Consider the following 26783-nt stretch of genomic DNA (forward strand, 5'->3'; position numbering starts at 1 on the left):
ATCCAAACGGGGTGGGAAAATGAACATACATTATTATTTTTTTAAGCGCACCTTTTCGTCTATTACAAAAGCACAACCTAAAACGTATAAAGCTTTTTTTTTTCCTTTTTTCTTTTTTTAAATCACAGTTACCAAAAGAAACAGTGAATAATTTATTACATACGCTATAATAACATTACTCTAAACACTATTATCTATGAGGTATATCTGAGAAAAGTCGGTAAGGAATTTGTGCGGTCTGCATTGCCAACATGCCCAGGTTCATATTAAAGCTTTGGAACCATGAAGAATTAGAAAAGGGAGGAGAAGGGGGAGGGAAAGGCAGGAGGAGGAGGAGGAGGAGAGAGAGAAAGAACCTTTGGTATTAGTACACATCTTGTTCCTTGTGGGGTAGCTTTGCAAAGCACCACAGTACAATAAGCCCACCAATTTACTGTATGGGGGCCCAGTTGAAGCTGAGGTATTCACAGGAAGGATTAAAAAAAGCACAGAGAGGTCCAGACTGGCTAAATCGTTGCTTTGGTTCAAGCAAGGCACTCGTCCCGTGGTTACGTCACACTTTGCAAGTGAAGCATGAGGCTGGGGATTGCTGAGGAGAGCTCTGCCAATTGGGGGTGTCTTCTGTGTTTCACTGGTCTGTGCCTCCCTCTCACCAGATTCCCTCCCAGAGGGTCTGGCCAGAGGAAGGCTGGGTAAGGGGAGGTGGTTGGTATAAGGGGGAGGTATATTATGCTGCTCAACGACTGGGTGGTCTTGGGGGTGGTGCCCCCAGATTCTCAACATTCTATTTTCAAGAGGAATTTGGCGGGTGGGTGGAGAAAACCAAAGTCGTCTGCTGTGTGGAAGGAGGGCCTTGCAAGTATTTTTCACAGGGGGAAGGGAGATGGGACTTGGAGCTTGCATGTAAGTGGAAGGGAAAAGTGTCAGTGTGTCTGTTTGGTGCTGCAGAGAAGGGGATACCAGTCTGTATCCAAGCTGGTCCCTGTGCCTCCTGACTCGACTGAAGCACAGAACAGAAGCTGATCTTTGTCCTTCACTTCTTTGTCTAAATGAGCTCTTAGGAATTTAGATAGAACTTAATATGTGAGATGCAAACTCATTAGGCTCAAGAACAGGAGATCTTCGCTATGTCGAAAACCCTCTGGGCCCAAAGCTGAGAAAGATTCACTCACTGCTAATGTACAAACCACTTGGATGAACGGGATCAAAAGAGATTTAGAGACCAATTAATATCACAAGAAGGGAAGAGAGAAGCCACTTCAAATGATCATTTCTTTAAACAGGCAATTTCAAGGCCTCAGACATTTGGGCTCATCTTTCATTTACAATAATCACGGCCCGTGATATGAGGCTTTATTGCACTCCGCTAACTCTGGAGCTGGTTTTGAAGGGTAACGGAAAGTTCTGAGAGTCAAGAGGAAAAGCTGCAATGGGGGAAGAGTCACAGGTGCAAACAGCTGGCTTCTCCTTTCCCTGATAAAGACTGAGCTAAAAGCAGCCACAACAATGCCACTCACAAAACTTAAAGCGAGCAGCTCCTTAGCCTGATTCAAAGCCTGGCTCTAGAGGACTTGGCAACAAAGAGGTTCAAGGGTCACCCTGGATCCACGTACTGCCCTTGGCAAGCCCAAGTATTGCCGAGTTGGCCACTTTCTCAAGGTCATAGGACAAGCTGCTGAGATTCTAATTGGACAGACCAGAGACTATTTATATTCAGACAGAGTGAAAGAAAGTGTTGACTGGACTGGTTCCCTATGCCACCCTGAGGCCCTGCTGGATCCCATTTCTTATAGAGGGGACCTTGGCTCATTTCCTGTGGAGGGAGCAGGAAGCCAAAGTTTCTCTCTATTTTGCTTGGGGAACTTTTTCTCTCCTCCAGCCTCTGAGAGTTGGGCTCCATGATTCTTATGGCCCCAATCTAGCCCTATTGTTCAATGACTGGAGGCAGTAGGATTGGGTGTTCTGGACTGTGAGGGTTATGAAGGGGAAGAGGGTGTCGCTAGTACTGAAGGCCACTCCTTCCAACTGGTCTTCTCCACCCAGTTTGGAACTGGAATTTGAGGAATCCAATTACAGTAGCAGCAGTAGAACTGGTACCCTGGACATGGGGAGGGATGAGGGGAACACACAAGAGCAACACAGAAAATATCCTGTTCCAAATCAGCAGATGTTGGCGCATAGGTGGGGTTTCCTGGGGGGGTGTCTGAGCGTGGCAGTGTGTGCCATTCGTCAGAGAGGAGAGGGACATCAGACTAGAGCACAAGCAGACCGCAGACCGCACAGAGAAAGAAATCTTTGGTATCTTTGGTGTCATCAACACGATTAAAATTACAAATGGAAAAAGTCAGTGAGGTAGCCTTCTTTGGTTCTCACTAGAAATAGAAAGTTTTTCCTTTTTTTCTGCTTTTTTTTTTTTTTTTTGGTTTTTCTTCCTTTTTTTTTTTTTTTTTTTGGTTGTTTTACACACACACAGAGTTCATTCTTGGAAGCAGTTAGTATAAGGGTTCCTTTCTTTTTGCTGTTAAGATATTTTTTTAAATAGTTTTTCTTTTCTTTTTTTCCAGTTTCTGTATAGAAGCCCCGATGTCCAGGCTGGTAAAACAGGGTCTTGGCTTATGGTTCCTGAATGCACAGGCTCGGGCTGAATAGTCATTGCTTGTCCACACTTTGCTTGGTTGTTCTGACAGCAAACAAACTGCAGTGGTCTCTGTTGTCTTAAATAAAAAACATAAACTATACAGGGCACCTTCTGCAGATGCCAAATAAGTTAAATAAATAAGTTACACTAAGAAGGCTCTGAGGGCCCCAATAATTAAAAGGGGGAAGGTCGCCTGGTTCTGGGTGGGGCTGTGAATTTAAATTAAATAATTTAATACACATTAAAACTATTTTTTAAAAGTTAATTCAAGAAGGAAAAATACCTCAAAACATTTTTTTTGTAACCTGTATTTCTTCCCTGTCTGTAACAGAATTTCATTGCTTTATAAAGCAAACAAATCTTTGATGAGAATTCTAAAGGGATCTTGCATCTCTGATGCTCCATGGTCTCTATTGGATACATTAGGAACAAGGAATAAAATCAAACTAAGGAAGGACAATTAAATAATTACCCAAACCCTATACATTTGTGTACTAAAATCAAATGTCAATAAATTAATCATATTCATGATACTTAAGATTATTGGGTCATACCCCAAAGAGACAAGGAAAAATGTTTCTCTTGACTATCTTCATTTTTTTTTCCTGGTACACAAAACACATAATTTCTTTCATAACAATTAAAACAAAATTAAAGCAGGAAATTATAAACTTAAAATATTCTCACATTCATCAAGGCCATTGAGATGTGACAAGCATTAAAAGAAATTACTACCCCCCACCCCTGGCACTTGGCCCCGACAATACCATGTCACTATTGTCTCAACCTGGAAATCAGAGTCCATTTTTCCTATCAGTTTGCTTTTTTACTTTGCTATTTTTTCCCTTAAATTTCTTTTTTCTTCTTTTTTCCCCATTTTTTTCTTTTTTTCTTTTTTTTGGTATCCTTTTTTCAGGTCTTTGGATTTAGCTTTAGTTATGAGAAATCCAGAATAAAGCTATTCAACCGAAGTCATCAAGCATATGCCATTCATACACAGATGATTAAATAATAGCTAAGGTTTTTTTTTTTGTTTTTTTTTTTTTGACAGTTAAGTTTATCTTGGAGGTGCCTGAATGAAAGTGATTCCTTGTGTATTCAGTGAAGATGCAGGGATACTTTTTTTTCCTCCTGCACTTGAGTTTTCAAGTTTACAACAGACAATGAGATGAGTATACACTATATGACTGCCACATACATATTACATTTGTGACATTTCTCAGAGCAGATGGCGGTATGTATGCAAGGATATACTATGTATGCAGATGTCTGTGCAGGAGACACCCGTAGGTAAGGCATGTCTCCTCTACGAGAACACATGTATGAGATACATTCATAGACACTATGTGACACACGATAATGGTTTGAGGCAAATATAGCTGTGAAGGTTTTCTATGTGAAATGCCGGTTGCTCAGGAGGGAGCAGTGGAAGACTTAGATGGAATGAACCAACCTCTAACAACATCTTTTTCCTTAAAGACTTACTCCAATGAGAAGGTACTGGCTGGGTTAAGTCCAGTTAACCAGACTGAAACATCTGTAAGGAGAGTGTGGGTTAGAGTTTCATTGGCTGCCCACTTGGCAGAGTTATTTTTGGTATTTTAGAACAGTGAGTGTTTCCAGTCCACTGGGATCATCCAGTTGTCTGTCTGTCTCAGTTAAAGTTTTGCATCCACCTAATTAGGTGAGGCCTTATGTTATTTTAATAATTATTTTGCATTTTATAACTCATTCTAAGACTCTGAAAGAAATGACTGTCCCTCCTCCACCCCCACTCCCTGCAAAGAAAGAAATGGAAGAAAATAAGCATTGGGGAAGAGGGTGTTGGTATTTAGAAAGAACTTTTTTTAAAGTAAGGACTGTGGTATGCCCTTCTTCAACAATTAGAACCTCCTGTTGTTTCAGAGGGGACCTGCTCTCAGTATTTGGTACAAAGTCATCTCGCAGCTAAATATCAGAATGAAACAGTCCCTAGCTCTCTGCTTTTCACTGTGCTATCTATGTTCCACTCCTCTTCCTAGTAAAATGTCCCATTCACACATCATCACAGCAACAACAACAAGAAGTCAGCTCGGCTCTGCTAGGAATCCTAACAGTACTCCTCAAAGGGCCTGTGTCTACTATGGGGTCACACACCAGGAACTGAGCTTCCACTTTCAAAAGCTGTTTTCCTCCTCTTTTCACTATTGTTCAGAATGCTTCCACCATGCTGGAGTCCAATCTGTTCCTCTCATCTGTAGTTTACTTCACAACTAGGAAGCCTCCAAAAATCTGAGGTCAACACAAGGGGGACAGTCATGACACTTTGGTTATCAGATAGACACTTTTTATCAGCATTATCAGAAGCAGGGAATTTTCCCTTCCTGTACTGAATACATACATAAATATACATTTAACTCAACTCAAGTTGAATATATATACTAAGGGTACCCTGCATAGCTAAGGTCAAAGTGGATCATCTGAAAGACATCTGTAGTTGACTTTGAAATGCATTAACTTACAAAAATGCAGGAATGTCTCTGTGTGTATGTGCGTGTGAAAGAGAGAGACTTTCATGTTAGAAAGCCTTTGACTACTGGTGTTTTTTTTTGTTGCCATTTTCCTCATTTTTAAAAAAAGAGATATACTGATACTTTTTAAAATATCCTAAAATGGGGGAGGGAAAATATCCTAAAATGAAAGAAGTATATCCCTGTACCAAAATCACAGTGAAAACAAAAATAAAACATGCCTATTTACCTAAAAAAGACAAATAGAAAATTAGGTAGAAATTTTCCAGTGTAGAGCATCTTTAGAATGCTTGTCCTTTCACTCTGTCTCTTCTGTGCTGATAACTAGGCAAGCCCAGATACTTTTTTCCTTGGGTTGAGAAAATGGGTTCTAAATGATAACCAAGGACAGGTGGTTATCTTCTCCGAAGTTATTAAATGAACAAATGTTTTTTTAATGCTTGAAGAAACTCACTGGATCAAATTTCATTACTTTTCAATTTATAGAAAAAATTTCCCCAGTTTTGTACCAATGCTGACGATTGGCAGGATTAAAACTTTGATACATAAACATATCAGCAGCATGGGTTTATGATGTAATTTTTAAAGCAAGCACTTTTCACTGATGTGACATTATCTGTTATGAGACCTCTGTCCCACATCTTTGGGGGTGGGGGTGAGAAGCTTGGCCTGTTCCACATCCTGGCATCTTTCTCTGGTCATTGGGACTTCGAAAGTACACAGGTGACAACTGAACTGGCATTGGTTCAACCAGCATTGGTTAAAACTGCAATTAAATGTCAGGTCACAAAGTTAGCTCTGGTGTTTCGATTTCTCTAGAGGAGCCCAGAGACTCCAAAACCGGAGACTCACTGAGAACACTGAGCAGACTCACTGTTCCCCAGTTGGGGGTTGGAGAAAGCACTTCCATGGTCCCAAGACACAGTAACTATTCAGAAATAGCCAGGCTGAAATGCACTCAGAGCTTCCCATCTAGGAAGACCCTCCTGAAAGGGGCTCTTTGGAGACCTGGTCTTTTTTTAGGGACAGAGAGACACAGGAAAGGACAAGGAAAGGTCCTCCAGGTGGATGGGTTACAAAGAAAGTCTTCCCAGGCTCCCAACTGTGATTCCCCAGGATACAAATATGGAGGAATCACAAGATAAAGACCAACAAGGCTCTTGCCTGCAACTGGGCTCTGGGATTCCCCCAACCCCAAATGCAGTTTTGTGATTTCTCTCCAGGACTAGGATTCCACACCATCCCTGACCACTCTCCCTGACACCACTAACTCACCACACTTATCTTTAAGCATTGGTAATTAGAACCCTGAGGAAACCTGCTCACCCATGAGAACAGGAGCTGGACCACCTCAGAGAGAAGTGCCTTTGGTGGGGCTACTCCCTGAAGGGGATCCAGAACACCTGTGTGTGTGGTGGGGCAGGGACATTTCTGGAGAGCAGAGTTGGTCCCATTTCCACCATTATCATCTGTGGGCAGGGCCCAGAGCACCTTCCCAGCACTTCTGGAAGCCAAGCTCTGGTCTGGGCAGCTAGCCCTGCACTCACCACCTACATCCTTGCTGGGGCATAGACAAGACATGATTCCAAACACAAATGAAACTCATTTAAGCCATGGTGTCATTCATCAACTGGTTCAATGATTTGGAAAGCCTTGGGCATGGCTGTCCATCTTTCCTGGGAATGTCCACAGAAATTTGAACTCCTAGTGATGCCTGGCAGCAAATGAGTGTGGTGATGGCATGAGAAATGAGAAAAGTTCTCAATACACACTTAGCCAAAAACAAACAAAAAGAGTAGAAGAAGAAGCACTTGACAAAAACAAGAAGACATGGATTTGGATAGCAATCATTTTGGATTATCACCAATGTCAAGCTGAATCTTTATATGTGTTCATATATTATATATATCTCTCTTTCTTTAGAAATGCAACTCTACAGCTGATTTTTAAAAAGCTAATAGAAAAGTAGAAACTGGCAATCCTTTTTACACATGTCTCCCTATTCACTCATGATGCCCTGTTTGGATGGAACAATCACACGAAGACAAGGCTATCAATTCCTCTATATAAACTCTTTGGTTTTGTGGCTCGGAGAGAGAATGTGTCCCCAAGACCGCTACCCCTGATCCTCACTCCCTCCCCTGCCCTCCCCTGATGTGAGACTCTGAACATAGAAAGAACTGAGTCTAAGGACCAAGAATGTTCAAGTGACAGGAGTATTTCCCATGTTCTGCCAAATATCACCATTCAGTATCCAAATGTCTTAAACTTGGAGTTCATGGAACCTTTTGAGGGATTCCAAGTTGGGGTGGAGAAGCCATAAAGCAAAATTAAAGGGAAACAATAAAAATCAAGTTAAATGACCCTTTTTCCTCGTGTTGCTGAGAAACAAAATTGATTACCTTCACACTGATCAATGGCGCTATTAGGATTTTAGCCAGGCAAAAGGAGATAATGAACTGAAACAAAAGGTGTGAGAAATCCTCATCTTTGGTATTGTAGCTGTTGAGGTTTCTGTTGCTCTGTTCCGTGTTCTTTGAAAAAACTGCATAGGCACAAATTAAAGACAATCTTTAAGATTACAGCGGGAGTCATCCAATGAAGCAGCTGCCATGGAGGCTCTTCCTTATTCCTATTCTTTTGTCTCAACCCTTTCTTTAAAATCTGCTTCCAAAAAATGTCCCAAGAGATCTGTCTGAACACAGTGCGTCTCGTTGTTCTCGTGTTTGGATTAGTTTTGTTTTCTGTTTTCCTTCTTCTTGCCGGTGGTAGTGGTTCTCGTTGACTTAGGAATTCATTTACGGATTCATTTTTTAATGGGACAATTGCTTTGTTGCAGAAGTAGGTGCAGAAAATTTCTCTTTGGTTTCGATTAGTAATTCATAAAAAAATGTCAGTCTCAAGTGTCTGTAAAGAGTCATCGCAGCGTTTGGCTTGCTTGGAACACCCCCAAGGTGCCCGTGTGGGGCCATTCACTGGTAAATATGCACATGGTGGCCTTCGCAATCTCCCAGAGTTCTGTGGGTGCTCTTCTGCCTGTTGTGGGAAGGTGGCAGCCAGGGACCAGAGCTGGCTTCGTGGAGCCTCTCCCTCGGTGGCTTTGGCTACTGTCGTTGGCGTGGCCAGTCTGCTCAGCCAGATGGTAAGCCAAATGCAAGAGCTGAATTGCCATTTGGAGTTGCAGAAGGTTTCTTTCTGATTTCTAAAGGTAATCACAGTAATGCTAGAAAATGGCAAGTACTAAGTGTCTTTGGTTTGCAGTATTCTGCTTCTTTGGTGTGCTGTGTTTTCTCCAGATTTAGCCAGTGGTTTTATGAGGATGACTCAACAATGGAAGAGATGGCAATCATGAGTAACATGTAGAGTGGTTTGAGTTGTTTTAGTAATTCATCATTTTCCTCACAAAATGTCCCTAACCAATGTGATGGGGATGGGAAGAACCTCAAACTCAAAGAGTGAGAATGAAATACATGGTGGTCCTAATGCATGAGAGAAGAAACCAGGTGACTGATAACCAAGAAGGATACATTAATGACCTAAAAAAATCTAGATCTTTAAAATGCTGCATTTGCTCTATGTACCGTAACAGTTAAATTGGCCTCCTGAGTGTGCATCTGTATTATGTACAAACAATTTGTAGCAAACTGCAAAATGTGCTTGAAGCCATATTCCCAATAATTCCCTAATGACTTCACAATCGGAGTCTTGAAAATCCAGAATTGGTAAATCCAGAACCTTCCTTCCTTGCTCTGTTTTTCTTTGTTGTGCTTGATACTTTGAGCTCAAGGGAACTGATTTTTTTTTTTTTGGATGGATCCAAGACCACATGAGATTTTTCAGGAGGTAAGGAAAAGAAAAAAAAAACACATTGTAAACTGGATCAACTTAAAACTTTCAAAACCATTCAATGAAAAGATGCCTGAGTTGGAAAACCAGGTCCTTGGATTTTTAAAAAATTCCCATATTGAAACTTGTGCTCAGTAATTATCATTCAGATGTTTTCAATGTTATGGCTGTGAATTTGGATGTACTGTGGAATCATGAGGCTAAGCACTTGGAAAGCAAACAAGGTCATTCTTGTTGCTAGATTCTTCTCTAGTGTAGCATCTTGGAAGCCCAACTCATGTCCTTAGATGGGGCCCAATTTCCCACTGTTACTTGTGAAGGACTCGAGATGAGACTGCGGACACCGCTTGGCTGACTTGACGCTGCAGTGAACTTGCTCCACGAATGCCCCATTTGGGTTTCTGGCTGCTTAGCATGCTCAGAGGACAATGTCCAGTTCAAAGAGATGCGTTTTTGGTTTTGTTTTTCAGCTTGCACTTGGACTCCATAGCCATTGAAAAAGAAAACAAGAACACCTGGCCTATGATTACAGCTAGAAGTTTCTTTTCAAGAGAATTGTGCTTTCAGATCACCAGTGAAGGGCCCCAGCTCGGCATCCGGCGTCGCTATCCCTTGGTGTTTCCTTCTGGTACCTGCCACCTGTGTTTGGAGGTGCCGCGTGTGCCATCGAGAGTCCACCTGTCATGCTTTGGTACACGTACTGGAGGTGGACGAGGAGCCCCCCGTGCTGAGGTCATCTTGCCACTTCTCCAAGCTGCGGCGCCGAGCATTCATGAAGAAGTTGCTGACCGTGGTGAGCTCCAGGCCCAGCTGCTGGGAAATGGTTATTTGCATCTCTTTGGACGGGCGCTTGTTCTCCTTGAAGATGGCAAAGAGTGTTCGGCGCTGGAGGTCAGTGAACACCAGGCGGGATTTCTTCTGGGAATTGTTCCTGTCTTTATTTGGTTCTTGCTCTTTGCGTTTGCATGCTGGAAAAGAAAGAGAAAGAGAAGGAGAATCAGTGAATGATCACTCCTAGACTGTGATCCATTGGACACATGGACGGAGTCTATATAAAGGGATGTTAAACTGTTAAGCTTTACTGTGCAAACCGCCTGCTTGTCAATAACCTGCCTGCCCAGTTCATCGCTGGTGATGAAAACCTCCTGGACAGGAGGGGAGATGGGTTGTTCTGCTCTGCTAGTATACGAGGGACTTCCCTCTTTCCACACTTCACCACACCCATGCTCTTAAGAGACTGTTTCTCTGAAATCAGGGTCTTTCCAAGTGGATTCCTGGGGGAGACTCCAGGGGAGTTTGGTGAGTTTTTTTTTTTTTTTTAATATTCACCTTCTAGAATTGCTTTGTCTTCAGCAGAGCTGAAATTGCTTTCTGGAATCAAATGGAAAAGGTGTGTGATACTTCAAAATCAAAGCTTCTGCCTGTGGGACTTGGAAGGATTCGGAAGAGAATGGAATCAGATGTGACAGAGGGATGATCTCATTTTGATCCAAATTCCTTTATAGAATTTGAACTTTTTTTTTAAATAAAATAGGCATCTAATCTTACCAATCTGAGGTGATATCAATACAAGATGAGGGCTGAAGGATGGACAGATGGTTCAATGGGCAGAGTAGACACAATGCATGTGTGTATAGTGGGCTAGATTCATTTCCTAGCACTGCATGGTTTCTTGAGCCCCACTAGCTGTGACCCCAAAACAAAAAAGGGCAGGGCTGAAGGTACAGAATCACTGAAGGTTACAATAACTGGTGTCTGGGGCCCCATATGTGTTCACTGGTATCTATACAGTCCCTGCTTCAGGAGATGGCAGGAAGACATTTTTACAAGGTTAAATAATCTAGTGCATATAACTCATAGACTGTCCATGAAAACACATGCAAATGTCATTACAAGGAATCCCTGACCCAGGGGCCTTCAGTATCTGTAGACAGCAAAGCTGGGGACAACCAGGACCAAGCCTTCCTCTCAGACAGGGCTCCAGCTCATTGACCAAGTCTGCTGGGCCAGTAGCTCCAGGTACAGGCTGCATGTATTCTCATACTTTCCTTTGGCCTGGCCAGGAAGTTCCCCTTTGGTGCCCTGAGACCCAGAATTTCTTATAGGTTCACTGTTCAGGAAGTGTCCCAGTGTGCAAGAATATGGCACCAAGGCTGTGTGCCCTACAGACCAACACTCACAAGAGCGGCATGACAAAAGCCCACACCCAGCACCAAGTCTCCCTGTCCCAAAGAACCACTCCTGGAATCAGTAACTGGTGAGTCCATCACAGACCAGGAAAGGGGAGAGCTGTTTAAGAAAAAACTGGGGACTAGAGCAATAGCACAGTGAGTAGGTCATATACCTTAACACAGACCACCTGGGTTCTATTGCAGGCATCTGGGGTATGATTCCCTGAGCCTGCCAGAAGTGATTTCTGAGTGCAGAGCCAGGAGTTCTCCCTGAGCACTCCCACGGGGACCCCCCCCCAAACAAACAAACAAAAGAATAAAAGAAAACTGGGGCAGGGTGAGCTGTTATAAACCAGGGGAAATTCTTCCTGACCTTTCCTCCTCTCATTTGAAAAAAGTGAATCTACCCCCTCTAAAAATTAAACGCACACCCACCTGTCCCTAGTTTGTTTCCATGGAAAATTCATTCTTTTAGGAGGAGTGGGCTTTCTTAGTGGAGGGAGTATGTCCCTCTGGCATCAGCAGCTCAGAAAGAAGATGATCTAATGTTGTCCAGCAAATATTTTATTTTCTGCTGATCCTTTGTTTCCATGGCTTGGTTTTCATTTATTTAGTTTTTTTTTTGGGGGGGCAGGAGGGCACATCCAGCAGTGCTAAGGGGTTACTCCTGGCTTTGCACTCAGGATTCTTGATGGTGCTCACGGGACCATATGAGACTCCAGGGTTGGCTTTGTGCAAGCAAGGTAAGCTATTCTATCTCTCCAGCCCCCATCACCTGGTTTTTAGACCTTCTTTCCTCACTATTCCTTACTTTGGGGCCCATCTCTGGAGCTTGAGAAGGTGCCTGGGAGAAGAGGGTGGTTTGGAAGAGTCTGAGAACCTGAATTTTTCACAGGCTCCCTGGTCAGGCTGAAGCAGGGAACTTTGTGGCTCAAAGTTGCTCTTGACTGTCCCTCTGACTTATATTGTTTCAGTGGAGGACCCTGATCCCTGATGGGAAAGGAGGCTCTGGAGCCAGATGTGCCTAGAAACCCCTAGAAAGCAGAATCACCGCCAAGATTTGGGGGCCTCAGCAGCACCATGCCTGCTTATGCCTATCTCATGCTCACTCATGCCTGTGTCATACCAATCTCATACCTGTCCCAGACCTACCCCAGTCTGTCCCATGCCTGTTCTATGCCCCCTCATGCCTGTCCATACAGTGGGGCAAAGCTAAGCCCTGAAAAGGTTCTAGGGGCCCTGAGACAAGCACACAGGCAAAACCGTTTTCCTCTTCACACATCAATAGGGTCGGGGGCCTAGGCTGATCGCTCCTATGGCCAGGTATGGCCTGGTCTCTCCTCAACCCTAGTACCACTGGGTGTTGCCCTGTGTCCTTAGCACCCTGCTAGGTGTGGCCCCTGTGGAAAAAACAATGAAATGACAAATAGACCAGGGATGAGGACTATGTGATTGTGTGTCACAGTCAAGTTGGCTGCAGAGCCAGGTCTTTTGTCTTTCTCTGTCTAAATGTCTAGAAGGTCTCTGGCAAGGAAGGGATCTCTGAGCAGGGACCTGTAGATACTCACCTCCAGAGATTCTAGGGCAGAATTCTGGAATATGGGCCTTTCAAGGACACAGGGAATATGTGCTGAGCACCACTCCCCCCCATATATATTTCACACATTAACACATATACACACATGCACAAATATACACTCCAAGCTTCCAGACTGTTTGTGAACAGCCCCAGGAACCTAATGCCTGTATTTGGGGGATTAGCAGACTATATTTGGGATCTGCTAATTATCTCTGAAGAAAATGAGAGTCGGACCTTTACAATCTTGCTTGAGGTCCTCTGTTATTTTGTGTTCCTTCGCATTCACTGTCTAGCTTTCCATTTTTGCTTCTTTTTGGGTTGGGGACCATCCCTGGCAGTGCTCAGGGGAATGTGTGGTGCCAGGAAAAAAACGAGGCATCCTGTATATTTGCATGCAAACATGTTCTACTGCCTAGGGGGCTCCGTCCCTGACCCAGCCCTCAATTTTCATCCCTCCATGGGTTTGTTTTTCAGCTAATGCCTCCTTGTGCTTCGATCAGAATATCGGGCAGTTGGGGCGGGCACAAAAAAGTCATCTGAGATGGTATTTGGTTTCTCTCTGTCTTTCTCGCTCTCTCTCATACAAACACACTTGAAGAGAAAAATGCTAAAGGCTCAGTGTTCAGCAAACTGTAGAGAAAGAACAGATCAATAGACTTGCCTCTCCCTTCCCAATGGCATTCAGAGACCCTGGATTCCACACCAGCACACTTCAGAGCAATAGTCTGGAGTCTCTCAATGCACAAGCTAAATGATGGGTGTGGGGGGAGGGATGCATGAGCTGCCAGAGTCCCCAGAGCTGGCATCAGCCACCTCACCCTATCCCACCCTTGTTCTTTTTTGGTGATAAGGTATTTACTTCATTGCTTTGCACACTCTCTGCCCTCAGCAGTTATCGAGATTCATAAAATGCTCACAGCATTTGGCCCCATGATTCTTAAGCACACAGCAGCTGGGCAGGAGCTGAAGGAAAAGAAAAACAAGTGGGAAAATGTCTGCTTTCAAAGGCTAAGGTAGATCAAAGGGTGCCTGGAAGCCCGGCAGCCTTCGAAGCTCAGAATTCTCAGAAGTCAGGTGCGATTCAGCTATTCCCAAAGGCACTGTGTAAGTGGTTGGGGGTTAGGAGGGCTAGTCAGTTCCCCATTTCTAAACAGCTTGGAAAATGCCAGGGACTCCTCATGACCCAGGAGCATGTGGTAGGGACCCAGCCAGGGCAGTGTGGATGCGGCTCTCCAGGTCTCAGTGGCACCAGGAAGCCCTAAAGATGTGAAACTGGCCCTGCGCTATAGGCCACTAACCTGCTATTTCTCCTCTGCCAGGAGCAAAGACAGCCGTGGTTGGGTGCTGGGAACCTGGGCCCAGCAGGCAGGCAGACAGAGCCATCTCTTCCTGTCCAAGATATGCAGGGGGCCTGGGGAGACAAAGCCTGAAAGCTCAGGAGGTCCTGGGGGTGACTTACTAAGAGGAGCTCTCAGGCCAAGTTCCAAGACCTTCTGAGGTCTGGAAATGACACATGGTCCTTCCTCTGACAGCGCTACAGCCCCTTCCCATGTCCTCCCCAGCCTCTGAAATGGGACAAAGTCATCTCTGAGGCTAATGCCCTCCCCCCAGGGATCTGGGCACCAGACATCCCCCAATCCCCCTTTCTACTTTCCATTCCATTGCTGGGTAATCAGGCTGCTGTGGGTGCCTGTAGGCTCTGAGCACTGGGTCACTGTTGTGTATGTAAATATTTTGGGGGATTACTATGTTGCTCACCCTAAATTGATTAGGTGATTGTGCCATACCCTAGGGTGTGACCTGGCATTCTGCCCCCACCCTAGGGTAGGATCTGATTCTGCTTTCACCATTGGTTGGTATCTGATCCCACCATTGGGTGGGACCTGATTCTGGAGTATAAAAACAGGAGGGCCCGGAGAGATAGTACAGCGGCATTTGCCTTGCAAGCAGCCGATCCAGGACCAAAGGTGGTTGGTTCAAATCCCGGTGTCCCATATAGTCCCCCGTGCCTGCCAGGAGCTATTCTGAGCAGACAGCCAGGAGAAACCCCTGAGCACTGCCGGGTGTGGCCCAAAAAACCAAAAAAAAAAAAAAAAAACAAAAAAAAAAACAGGAGTCTGTGGAAGGCCGGGAGCTTTTTGCTGGCTGGAACTGAATCTGAGTCTCTGGACTTCAGTTTTGTCCATCCGAATAAAGCAAATATTTCCACGAGCCTGATTGTCTGCGAGCTGTTTACCCGCCATTTCACTTCAGAACTGTGGGCTAGACAGGGTGGCAGACGCGTGCTCCGAGCTGGAAGAAAAGGGCCTCATTCTCCATCCCACCATCAGTCAACCTCTTCAGGGGCTGACCTGCTACAGGTCATGACTCTACTTTTGCCAGTAAGCGGTGAGGCCCAGTATGATGCCCCTCCTCAGAAGTGCAAAAGTGCCCCCAGAAGTTCAGACCTGGCTTAGGAAATTCCCCCAGAAGACTGTCTCCCAGAAGTGCTGAACCATCTAGTTCAGTAAATTCAAACTGATCTGACCCCCTAAAGTTCAGTTCTAGCTTAGTAATACAGTATTGTCTCCAACCCCTCTGGTACGGGGCAACCAACCATATATCTCTGGGATTAAGGCCTGAGGGCCTCTCCAGATAACTGTCCCCTCATACAAGGCTGATCCTGTCCTAGTGCCACTGTCCTGCTCCTTTCTGCTACCAGACTGGGAAGCTGGAGGATCACAGCTGGCGGCTAAGGTCCAGGTACCCTCTGCTTCTGAGCCTGGTGTAGGGCAGACCCCTGTCTTTTGGGGCACGGACTCAGGAGCCTCTTTTCCCTAGATGGGATACATCAGAGTTGGAGTCTTCAGCTGGTGGGGTCACCCCACAGGGAGTGACCTGGGCAGACAACAGGGGTCTGTGCCTGAGAGGGTGAGGTATGCTCTCAGGATCTGAGCCACTGCTCTGGTCTAACAGCTTAAACTAAACTGCCATACCCCTTCTCTACTCTCCATCCCACTCTTTCATTCTGGTTTTGGGTCCAAACCCAGTAGTGCTTAAAGGGCTGTCCTGGTCTCTGGGCTCAGGAGTTGGCCCCGTTTGTGCTCAGAGCCCAGTGAGCCATCTCCTTCACCAATACTCTCCTTTCTCTCCATTCTTGGCCCTGTTCTTTCTGGTCCAGCACCCTGCACCCTGCATCCTGCCTGCAGAGACCTGGGGAAGGGGCTGTACCAATCTCTGTGCCAACCTCTTGGCCACACAGTCCCTGCCTCACCACAGTAAAACCCTGGCAGAGTCTCAGAGTGAAGGAGTCCTGCAAAAGGCGATTTCCCACTCTGTGGACAAAACCCTGATGTCAGTCAGTGTCAGAGAAGGCTGAATTTCAGCAGGGTCCCCTTAATCCCAAATGGGCAGAGACCATCTGGGGAGACCCTGGAAGGGCTGTCCCCACTCACTGCAGCTCCCATTTCCCTGAGGGTCCCCTCCTGCCTGAGATTAATAGGGTGCAAGGCTTAAATCCTAATCGATGAACTGTCCCCTGGACAAAGACTCCTTTAAAATCGGCCAGGAGGGCGCTGGCTTTCAAGCTCGACCTAGGTTCAATTCCCAACAACACGAAGGCCTCTCCTGAGCACTCACCAGAGAGATCCAAAGCCCTCCATTAATCCAAAGACAGCACAGTCCCTCTGTCCTTAGCAGGCAGGATAAGAGACCCCAGAATGGGCTGTGAGAACAGAGGCAAAAAGTACCCAGCTGCCGGGAAAGTGGGGCCACTTGCCCCAAAGGGGACTGCAAAAACTCCTGATTTTCTTCCTTTCCTATCCCCCACCCCCCCCACAAAGTTCTGTAGCTCCTCTCCTTTGGGTGCCCCTGAGCACAGCTGAGCACTGAGGACAGCAAGGAGCCTCAGCTGGAAGTGGTGACCTGGTTGGATTTCTCAGGATTTGCCCCCAGCTTTAGTAGCTGATCAGCTCGGAGGTCTAAAGGCAAACAAGGTTAATGATGTTTTCGGTGGGTGTGTTCACTGAGAGATGCTGTCTGGTCCTTTCCAATCTTGCGTCTTCACAGATGTGTCAGAGATCCTAAGAGGTTCTGGACGACCCGTGTTCCCTCCCATCACTAATTTATGTCCAAGTACATTCCACGCAGGATGGTATTGTTAGCCCGTGATAAATAATGCACATCTCTGCTTTCCCCGCAGCAGTAAATACTTTCCCTGAACAGTGCAGCATGATCCGCCAGGGAATGGTGGGGGAAGGAAGGTCATGATGGGGGGGGGCACACTGGTCAGCTCACTGATTCCCCTCCAAGTGTGGGGGAACGTGTCCCCCATTTGAGCCTGGCTGCCTAGGCCAGGGGTCCTGTGTAAAGCTAGGAGTGTGACCCTCAGCCAAGTGGATAACCCAGAGGCTGGGGTGATGTTGGAGTACCTAGTTTGAAAAAAAAACAAAAAACAGTGACCCCATGGGTGGGGTTGGGCAGCCAGAGGAGACGAGCGCTTTGCATGTTGCCATCTGCTGCATGTCGTCTGCAGCCTTTGCAGATGACAGTTTTGAGGGCTGTGCTGCCTAGTCAGATCCTCCAAGGTCCCTGTTTCTGTGAGTTTGGTCCTTAGAGCTGACCTCTCCCTCTCCCTGAGCAGACAGGGCACCAAAATCTTGTCTCTGGGCTGGGAACTGGCTCTCCTGGGGGCCTAGAGGGGCGGTGGCAGTGGCAGTGTCTCAATCCACAGACAATTAGGAGGCCAAGGGTGGGCCTGCCAGTGGGATAAGCAAATGGACTGGGCTCCTCCTTCCTTCTGCTGCCTCTGACCAGGACTGTGGGCTGGCCCAGCCCGAGAAACCTCTCAGCTATTTGGCACATGACCTTGGAAGCTCACAGGCTCTTGGGGCTGCACCACCTGCGTGTCTGATGAGCCACTGCTCATCAGAAGAAGCGGTCTGGTGTGGACATGGGGGTGTGTGGGAACAAGGAGGAAAGAGGGGAAAGGAAGAGTAGAGGAACCAGAGCTGCCTGCAGCGTGAAGGAGCCCAGAAGTCATGCCAGGGGCATCCCCTTCCCACAAGTTCCACTCTGCTCCTCCTATATCCTTCCTTGGCTTTCCTTGAGTTGCTGGGTAGCATAGGGACCTCCCCATGCTCCTTATGGTCAGTGAGAAGGCAGCCCCCACACTTAGCTCCTGCAGGAACCAAGTTTGTATTAGGATTTGACCTTGGATGTGGCATCTTTGGAAGTGGGGTACAGGGGAGATTCACACTTGGGAATGCAGCTCCCACACAGGGTACTGCTCTCTCCAACCCCATGGTGCCCTCAGCTGTCCCTCCTGCAGGACCTGGACCATCCCTGCCTGTCATGCCTCTGTACCTGACTGGGGACATGTTTCCTGCCTGTATCTCCTTTGGAAATTCCATGAGCAAAACCAGATCTTGGCACCCCGAGAAGCAGGTTTCTAAGGGGAGAAGCAGGTTTCTAAGAGCACATGCTCATGGGCCCACTGGCAAAACCACCTGCCCCTGGAACAACAGGACTTTCAAGATGGTTTTGGGGGTGGGCTGGGGCAGGGAAACTAGGGATGGAGCCTAGAGCAGACACATTCAGTGCATGCCCTATAGTCCCAGCCAGACCCTCCTAGAGCCAGTGACCCCTGATCAGTGTCCAAGGCTAGAGGTTCCAGGGGCAGACTATTCTGACCCTGCTCCATGCAGCCCACCCAGTCTAGGCTCCATTCATGCTCCCCAGGGGCCCAATCCTTTCTTAATTTTAAATTTAATTGTATTTTATTAAAGCCCCATGATTTACAAAGTTATTCAAAGTGGAGATGTAGATACACAAGTGTTCCAGTACAGGTTCTACCACCAGAGTCAGCTTCTTTCCACCAGTGTTCCAAGTGGAGTCCACTATCTTTATTTATCTTTATTAATTTTTTATTTTTTTAGATTTTTAGGCCATCTGGTGGTGCTCAGGGGTTACTCCTGACTTTGCACTCAGAAATCACTCCTGGCAGACTTGGGGAACATAAGTGTTGCTGGGGATCAAATCCAAGTCAGCCATGTGCAAGCCAAACACCCTATCACTCTAGTCCCTCTTTATTTTATTGACATTTTTTAATTTTGGATGGAGGCTATACCTGGCAGTGTTCAGGGCTTACTCCTAGTTCTATGCCCAGGGATCACTCTTTTTTTTTTTTTTTTTTTTTTTTTGGTCACACCTGGAAGTGCTCAGGGGTTACTCCTGGCTTTACGCTCAGAAATCGCCCCTGGCAGACTTGGGGGAACCATATGGGATGCTGGGATTCGAACCACCATCATTCTGCATGCAAGGCTATCTCTCCTTCATGCTATCTCTCCGGCCCCTAGGGGATCACTCTTGATGGGGCTTGCACAACCCTTGGAGGTGCCAGGGATAGAACCAGGGTCAGCCATGTGTAAGGCAAGTGCCTGAGCCCTGGTACTATCCCTCTGGGTGCCCAGTCCTTTCTTTTAAATCTGCCTCCAGGAAGGAACGTGACCTGGCACACTGAGCCCCACTTTGCAGTGACAGGGCCTTGAGAGCCCGGAGCTACTCCCCTCAAATCTAGGGGGACCTTTCTTTCCCATGTGCCTATGAGACCTGATTCTGTTCACTCGGCTTTTGAGAGATGGTCATTCCAAGAGCTCCACTGGCCCCAGAGAGGCGTGGAGAGCTCTTTCCCGCTGCACATGGCACCTCTGTGCACTGCTAGCACCGCTCATGCTGGCTATGGGCAGCCTGGAGAGCTGGGAGCACCTCACTTTTCTTTTTACCCCTCTTGGGCACCTGGACTCAAAGGTCAAAGTAGCCAAACTGACAATCTGGGCTTCTGAGAACCCGCCTTCCCCCTTCAGCTACTCAGACACTCAGACTCCACAGTGCCCAGGCTTTGACCTGACTTGCCCCAATGGCTGATGCTTTGGAAACAGCCAAAGGGCTGCCCACTTGCTCTGGATAAGCTGAGAATTGTAGCTCAGGGAGCTACTGGGTCGAACATGGGCTGAGGGGGAAGAGGTACATGGGGTGAAAGACCCATGCTGACCTGGGAGCAGCAATTTCAAAGTTTGTGCCAGGTAGGCCAAGGGGCAAGAGACATCTGGCAGGCATGGCCTAGAGGCCTGCTGACTTTGCCTTGGATGTCTGCTCTGTCACTAGCCTGCACAGAAGCAGGGATGAAGCCCACAGGACTGAGAGCTTTTAGAGGGAGGGAGCCAGTTTGGGATACCAACTGCTGACTCAATGTATGCACGTCTAAACAGATTTAAGGAAGAGGCTTAGAGGAAAATGCAGCCTTTTCCATCACCATAGCAGACCCGGCTGGCCCTTTCCCATAGAGGATGTATAAATGGAACAAAAGGAAACCAATGAAGACAGGAAAAGGCATCGTGTAAAAACCAGAGCAAATGCATCTGGATGGATCTTACAGAGAGAGTCATATTGTCGTCTCTGGATGATGCAAAAGAGACGGACTTGGCACATGTGTTGCCTGGGTACAGGTACCAAAGCAACACACCCACATCTTCCCTCTTAAGGTGTAGAATTTAATGCTTTCATGGTGATTGGTGTAGTTCTCCACCTGTGCTCTCTGTCTTTTGAGCTCCTTTCTCTCTCTCTCTCTCTCTCTCTCTCTCTCTCTCTCTCTCTCTCTCTCTCTCTCTCTCTCTCTCTCTCTCTCTCTCCTCCTTCTTCTTTGTTTTTGTTTTGTTTTGGCCCACACCCGGTGACACTCAGGGGTTACTCCTGGCTATGTGCCCACAAATCGCTCCTGGCTTGGGGGACCATATGGGATACCTGGGGATTGAACTGCAGTCTGTCCTAGGTTAGGGCCAGCAAAGCAGATGCCTTACTGCTCCATGCCACCACTCCAGCCCTACTCTCCCTCCTTCTTATTCTCTCTCCCCGCTTCCTCAGTACCTTCCAGTATAACCTGTTTTTACTTTGAAAGAGAGAGTATAAGAGAGTGAGAGGGAGAGAAAGATGGCTTCTATGGAACAGGAACAACATACAATGGAGATGAAAGCTTAGAGAACTCTCTAGAGTAGTACTTGGAATAGAAATAAGAGAAGAGACAAGATGGAGGAAATACCTTGTGAGAAAATGAGAAATCTACCGGGTTAGAGAAAATATTGTTAAAGAAAAAAAGCCAGGCACAGAAGTACTCATTGAGTCTTTATATGAAATTAAAAAAAAAAAGCCAAGAAAGGAAACTATCATGGCCAGAGATAAGCATCAAGAGCTACAAAACAAAGACAAGAGGCTGATATGAGAGCAGGTGGGTGAACAGTTTTCAGTTAGGATTTAGGGAAAGAATCTTTTGACTAGGGCAGGAACAAAGAAGGACTTCTGAAAGGCTGAATATTCACATACTGCTCATTAAGCTTCTATGTGTAGTTCATGCACTCCCTCTATATAGGTTTTATTTTGTAAGACTTAATATTTCAAAAGCTAACTATTTTTTTTTAGCATCTCATACCAGTGAGAATGGCCTATATGAAAAATACAATCAATGCTGACAAATATATGGTGAAAACAGGAACTTTCTCATTCACAGCTGGTGGGAACATCATCTGTTTCAGCCTCAATGGAAAACAATACAGAAATTACTCAAAGAAAAAAAAAAGTCAGAGCTCCCATATGATCCAGTGATTCAGCCTCTTGGCATCTACCCTGAAACATGAAAACCTCATCCTAAAAGATGTATGCACACCTATGTACAGCATAGCAATGCTAAGTCCAATAGCCAAAATAGGAAAAAACCCAACATGAGAAAGCATGTGAGTGGATCAAAAGGCTATAAAGATGTTCTTTTGTTTTTGTTTTTGGGTCACACCCAGCAGCACTCAGTGGCTACTCCTGGCTCGAAGCACAGAAATCGCCCCAGCAGGCTCGGGGGACCATATGGGATGCCAGATTCGAACCACCATCCTTCTGCATGCAAGGCAAACGCCTTATTTCCGTGCTATCTCTCTGGCCCCTAGAGAGATGTTCTAATGGGTATGTGGCAGACTTGGGTTCGATCCCTGACACCATCTATGGTCCCCTAAGAACCTCCAGAAGTGACTCCTGAGGGTAGAACTAGGAGTAAGTCCTTCTAGGTTTGGCCCTATAAACTAACAACAGAGAAGCTGTGATTATGTGTGTGTGTGTGTGTGTGTGTGAATGTATGTATACACACAATAGAATAGTACTAAGCTGCAAGAAAGGAAGAAATCATGCAGTTTGCAGCCATATGAAGAGAACCAGAAGGTATCATGTTAAGTGAAATCAATCCAATCCGAAGGAGGAGGAATATCAATTATCTTACTCATGTAGGGTGTAGAGAGAAACAAAACACAGGAACAGACAGTAGCAAACAATGACAAACCCTTGACCCTAGGTACCAACTAGTTTGGGAAAAGGCGTAAGGAGGAATAAAGTAACTGAGAGGTAACCTTGAGTCATTAGTAGAGGGTCTTGAGCAATTTGGGGTGGTGGAGGACATTATTCAGGACCATAAATGTTAGTACTATTGGAACCATGTTACTTAAGCGATATTAGAAATAAATTTTTAGGGCCCGGAGAGATAGCACAGCGGCGTTTGCCTTGCAAGCAGCCGATCCAGGACCAAAGGTGGTTGGTTCAAATCCCAGTGTCCCATATGGTCCCCCGTGCCTGCCAGGAACTATTTCTGAGCAGACAGCCAGGAGTAACCCCTGAGCACAGTGGGTATGGCCCCCCAAAAAAAAGAAAAATAAAAGAAATAAAATTTTAATAATAAAATTTTAAATTAGGAAAAAGATATTTCTTATCTATAAACCAGAAATAGCTTATTAAAAATACACAATAATAGTAACAGATAAAGACAATAGAACAAGAATAGATATGTGGGGCTTTATTGCTCTAAAAATTTTCTACATGGTTAAAGAAATACAAGCTATAAAAAGGATTTGTGGAGAATATCCTAGACCCCAGAATACAGTGAGGATAAGGAAAGAACTTGAATGGAGGAGGAGAAAGACACATATGAAAAGACAAGAAACAGGGGCCAAGGGGTCTCAGGTGCACTGGTGTTAACAAAGGACAGAACTATAAAATCAAGCCAGAACCAATAACAATGAAATCATGAGACCCTGTTATTTACAAAACAACCTCAAGATTAAACTTTAAAAGGTGCCTGTTATGATAGCAGGCTGAAGCGGGGGATGGTGCATGGGATGGACTCTGGGAACATTGGTGGAGGGAGGATGAGACTGGTCGTGAGGTCCTGAAACATTGTATGTCTATAATCCAACAATGAATAACTGTAAATCACATTGGTTTAAATAAAAATATTAAATAAATAGGGGGGCCGGAGAGATAGCATGGAGGTAAGGCATTTGCCTTGCATGCAGGAGGACAGTGGTTCGAATCCCGGCATCCCATATGGTCCTCCGAGCCTGTCAGGAGCAATTTCTGAGTGTAGAGCCAGGAGTAACCCCTGAGTGCTGCTGGGTGTGACCCAAAAACAAACAAACAAACAAACAAACAAAAATTAAGGGCCCGGAGAGATAGCACAGTTGTGTTTGCCTTGCAAGCAGCCGATCCAGGACCAAAGGTGGTTGGTTCGAGCCTGCCAGGAGCTATTTCTGAGCAGACAGCCAGGAGTAACCCCTGAGCATCGCCGGGTGTGGCCCAAAAACCAAAAAAAAAAAAAAAAATTGAATAAATAAAAAAAACACAAGCTAAAACTAAAGCATAACCAAATCAGCAGGAATAAAATCATTCAACATATCATAAAAAGGATAACTATCCAAGATATATAAAGCAGTCATAGGATCCATACCAACCAAAAAAATGTCCATAAACTCTATCTAAAAATGGGGAAAGAATGGGGCCGGAGATATAGCATGGAGGTAAGGCATTTGCCTCTCATGCAGAAGGTCAGTGGTTTGTATCCCAGAGTCCCATATGGTCTCCTGAGCCAGCCAGGAGCAATTTCTGAGCATAGAGCCAGGAGTAACCCCTGAGCACTGCCGGGTGTGACCCAAAAAAACAAAAAAAAAATGGGGGAAGAAAATGAACAGAGATGACATATGGATGGCCAACAGACACAAGATCAATGTTCATCCTCACTTATTAACAGGGGACTCTAAATTGTGACGACAATGAAATATCTGACACCACTTAGAATGGCACATAATAAATAAAACTGGGAGCAATGTATGTTAGTGGGATTGAAACTCTCATACACTGTTGGCAGGAATGTTGCTTGGTTCAAACCCTTTGATAAACAGCATGGAGGTTTCTCAGAGAAGTACAAATAGTTATCATATGTCCTAGCGATTCCACTTCTTGGTATTTACCCCCAGGGCACAGAAATACTCATCCCACCACTGTTCATCACAGCACAATAGCTAAAGATACGAAACTACTTAGGTCCCAACAATAGATGTGATACCTGGAATACTATGCAGCTGAAGGGAATGATAAAATGTTCCATTTCCCTGCAACTTGGATGAATTAGACGAGATCATGTTAAGTGAAATGAGCCAGAAGAAGGACAAAGACCAGATGGTCTGACTTACAGTGGAATTCTACTCTGCCATGTGAAAAGACAAAAACCATGCAATTTGCTACTATATGGATGAAACTGGAGAGAATCATGCTGAGTGATGTGGGGCATAAGGAGTAGGACAAACACAGAATGAACTCCATGAGATAGAAAGAAACATAGTAAGAGAATATATATGGCCCCAAGCAACAGTCAGAGAAGTGATCTATAGAACTGAGCTTAGTGATGAAGAATCAGGACAGAGAGAGGAGCTTCAGGGAGTTTATCGTCAGACAATGGTGAGGGATGTGGACACTGGTAGGGTGTGGGGTTGGAAAATTGTTGTGTGCATGAGTCTCTACCAGTGACAGTATTGTAAATCATATTAAGAAAAACAAAACGGGCCTGGAGAGATAGCACAGCGGCGTTTGCCTTGCAAGCAGCCGATCCAGGACCAAAGGTGGTTGGTTCGAATCCCGGTGTCCCATATGGTCCCCCATGCCTGCCAGGAGCTATTTCTGAGCAGACAGCCAGGAGTAACCCCTGAGCATCGCCGGGTGTGGCCCAAAAACCAAAAAAAAAACAAAAAACAAAAACAAAAACAAACCAATATTTTAAAGAGTAAATAGAATCTAAGGAGACTGAGGAGGAAGTTGTAACACTTTGGTCATATATAATGTGATAATTTATGCAGACAATCTAAAGGGACTGAAATCTCCTGGAACTAAGAACTGATGATAGCAAGTGCCTTTCTACTGAAGAAGAAATATGGACAGGAGTAATAAACTCTTACCTTCAAAGCAAACAAAGATATAGATTAAGATTGGAAGTTGAAAAAAATTCAAAAATCATTCCTTTTCTACATATCAACAATGAACAAAAGGTATTTTAAATTAAAAATATAATACTGGGGTCAGAGAGATAGCATGGAGGAAGGGTGTTTGCCTTGCATGCAGAAGGACAGTGGTTCGAATCCCGGCATCCCATATGGTCCCCTGAGCCTGCCAGAAGTGATTTCTGAGCGTAGAGCCAGGAGGAACCCCTGAGTGCTGCCAAAAACCAAAATATATATTAAAAACCATTTAAATTAAAATTAAAAATGAACATTAATACACAACAATTCATATCAGATCACTATGAGGAAAACAATATTCTGGTGAATGAAATAATCAGAAATAAAGAGATTTCATGCACATGGCATGTAAACTCACTGTTCTCAACATGTAAGTTCTTGGGGTTGGAGAAATAGAACAGTGGGTAGGGTGCTTTCCTTACATGTGGCTCACCCAGGTTAGACCTCCAGCACCCCTCTTGGTGCCCTAAATTTGCCAGAAGTTATCCCTGGGTATAGAGCCAGGAATAAGCATTGAGCACCATCAGGTGTGGCCTTCAAACAAACAAAAGACAAAACAATAATTAAAAATAAATGAAACAATGCTAAAACCAAAATCCAGCATCTGTTCTGCAAACACTATTAGAGAATGGTAGAATAAGCCACAGACTAAATAAACTATTTGTAAAAGACAAATCTGATAAAGAAATATTATTCGAAACATACAAGGTAATCCTAAAATTCCATAAGATAACAACCTAGCTTTAAGATGAGGCAGGCAGGGAGCCCCACAAGGAGTGATGCCTTAAGCAAAGGCAAGCATGGCCCCAAACAAAAATAAAATAAAAGTATTTGGGGGCAAGAGCTCAGTGGTCTGAGCACAGACTTTGCATGTAGATACCCCAGAATCTTTCCACCAGGCAATGTCAGGAGTGAACCCTGGACACTGCCAGGAGTAGCTTCAAAACAACAATAGCAAACAGAACAGAAACAGAACAAAACAGAAATGAGGGGAAAGACTCGAAACAGAAACCTCACCAAAAAAGATGTGAAAGTGCCAGATATGCACTTGAAAGGACATACTATGACACTAGGAAAAGGCAAATTAAAGCAAACCTGAGATACCATGACACATGCATTCAAAGGGTCAATCAATAGCTGAAACAGTTGAGCATGAGACAGCGACAAGAACCCTCCTCACTCCTCACTGGTGGAAATAAAAAATGGTTCAGGCACTTTAAAAAACAGCAAGGCAGTTTCTTACAAAATGAAACAGGCTCATATAAGCCAACAATTTCCCTCCTTGGTATTTACCCCAAAGAGCAGAAAATGTATTTATACTTGCACATGAATTTTTACAGTAGGTTTATTCATAACTGCCAAAAACTCAGAAGCAAGAGATGTCTATGGTATATCCAGATGGTGGACTAGGAGGAAAGGATCTTCATCACTGAAAGCAAAAGATTCTTCAAAAGACATGGAGAAAATTTAAATTTAAATCACTAAGTGTAAGAAACCAGTATGCAATGGCTGCCACAAGAAGATGTTCTGTGGGGCTGGAAAGATAGCATGGAGGTAGGGCATTTGCCTTTCATGCAGTAGGACGGTTCGAATATCGGCATCCCATATGGTCCCCCGAGCCTGCCAGGAGCGATTTCTGAGCATAGAGCCAGGAGGAACCCCTGAGCGAGGTTGGGTGTGACCCAAAAC

At 45.2% G+C, this 26783-nt stretch overlaps 1 protein-coding gene across 1 annotated transcript in view; it reads right to left on the reverse strand.

Annotated features, from left to right (window-relative positions):
- Positions 1-7222: 7222 nt before the first annotated feature.
- ONECUT2 (one cut homeobox 2) overlaps positions 7223-26783 on the reverse strand; it is a 43956-nt gene continuing 24395 nt past the window's right edge. The window contains exon 2 of the mRNA XM_049782167.1: positions 7223-9962. Within this exon, the coding sequence (XP_049638124.1) occupies positions 9676-9962 (287 nt within the window). The 3' untranslated portion in view covers positions 7223-9675. The remainder of the gene's footprint in view (positions 9963-26783) is intronic.

This window comes from Suncus etruscus, chromosome 10 (genome assembly GCF_024139225.1).
Source record: "Suncus etruscus isolate mSunEtr1 chromosome 10, mSunEtr1.pri.cur, whole genome shotgun sequence".
Taxonomy (NCBI): Eukaryota; Metazoa; Chordata; class Mammalia; order Eulipotyphla; family Soricidae; genus Suncus; species Suncus etruscus.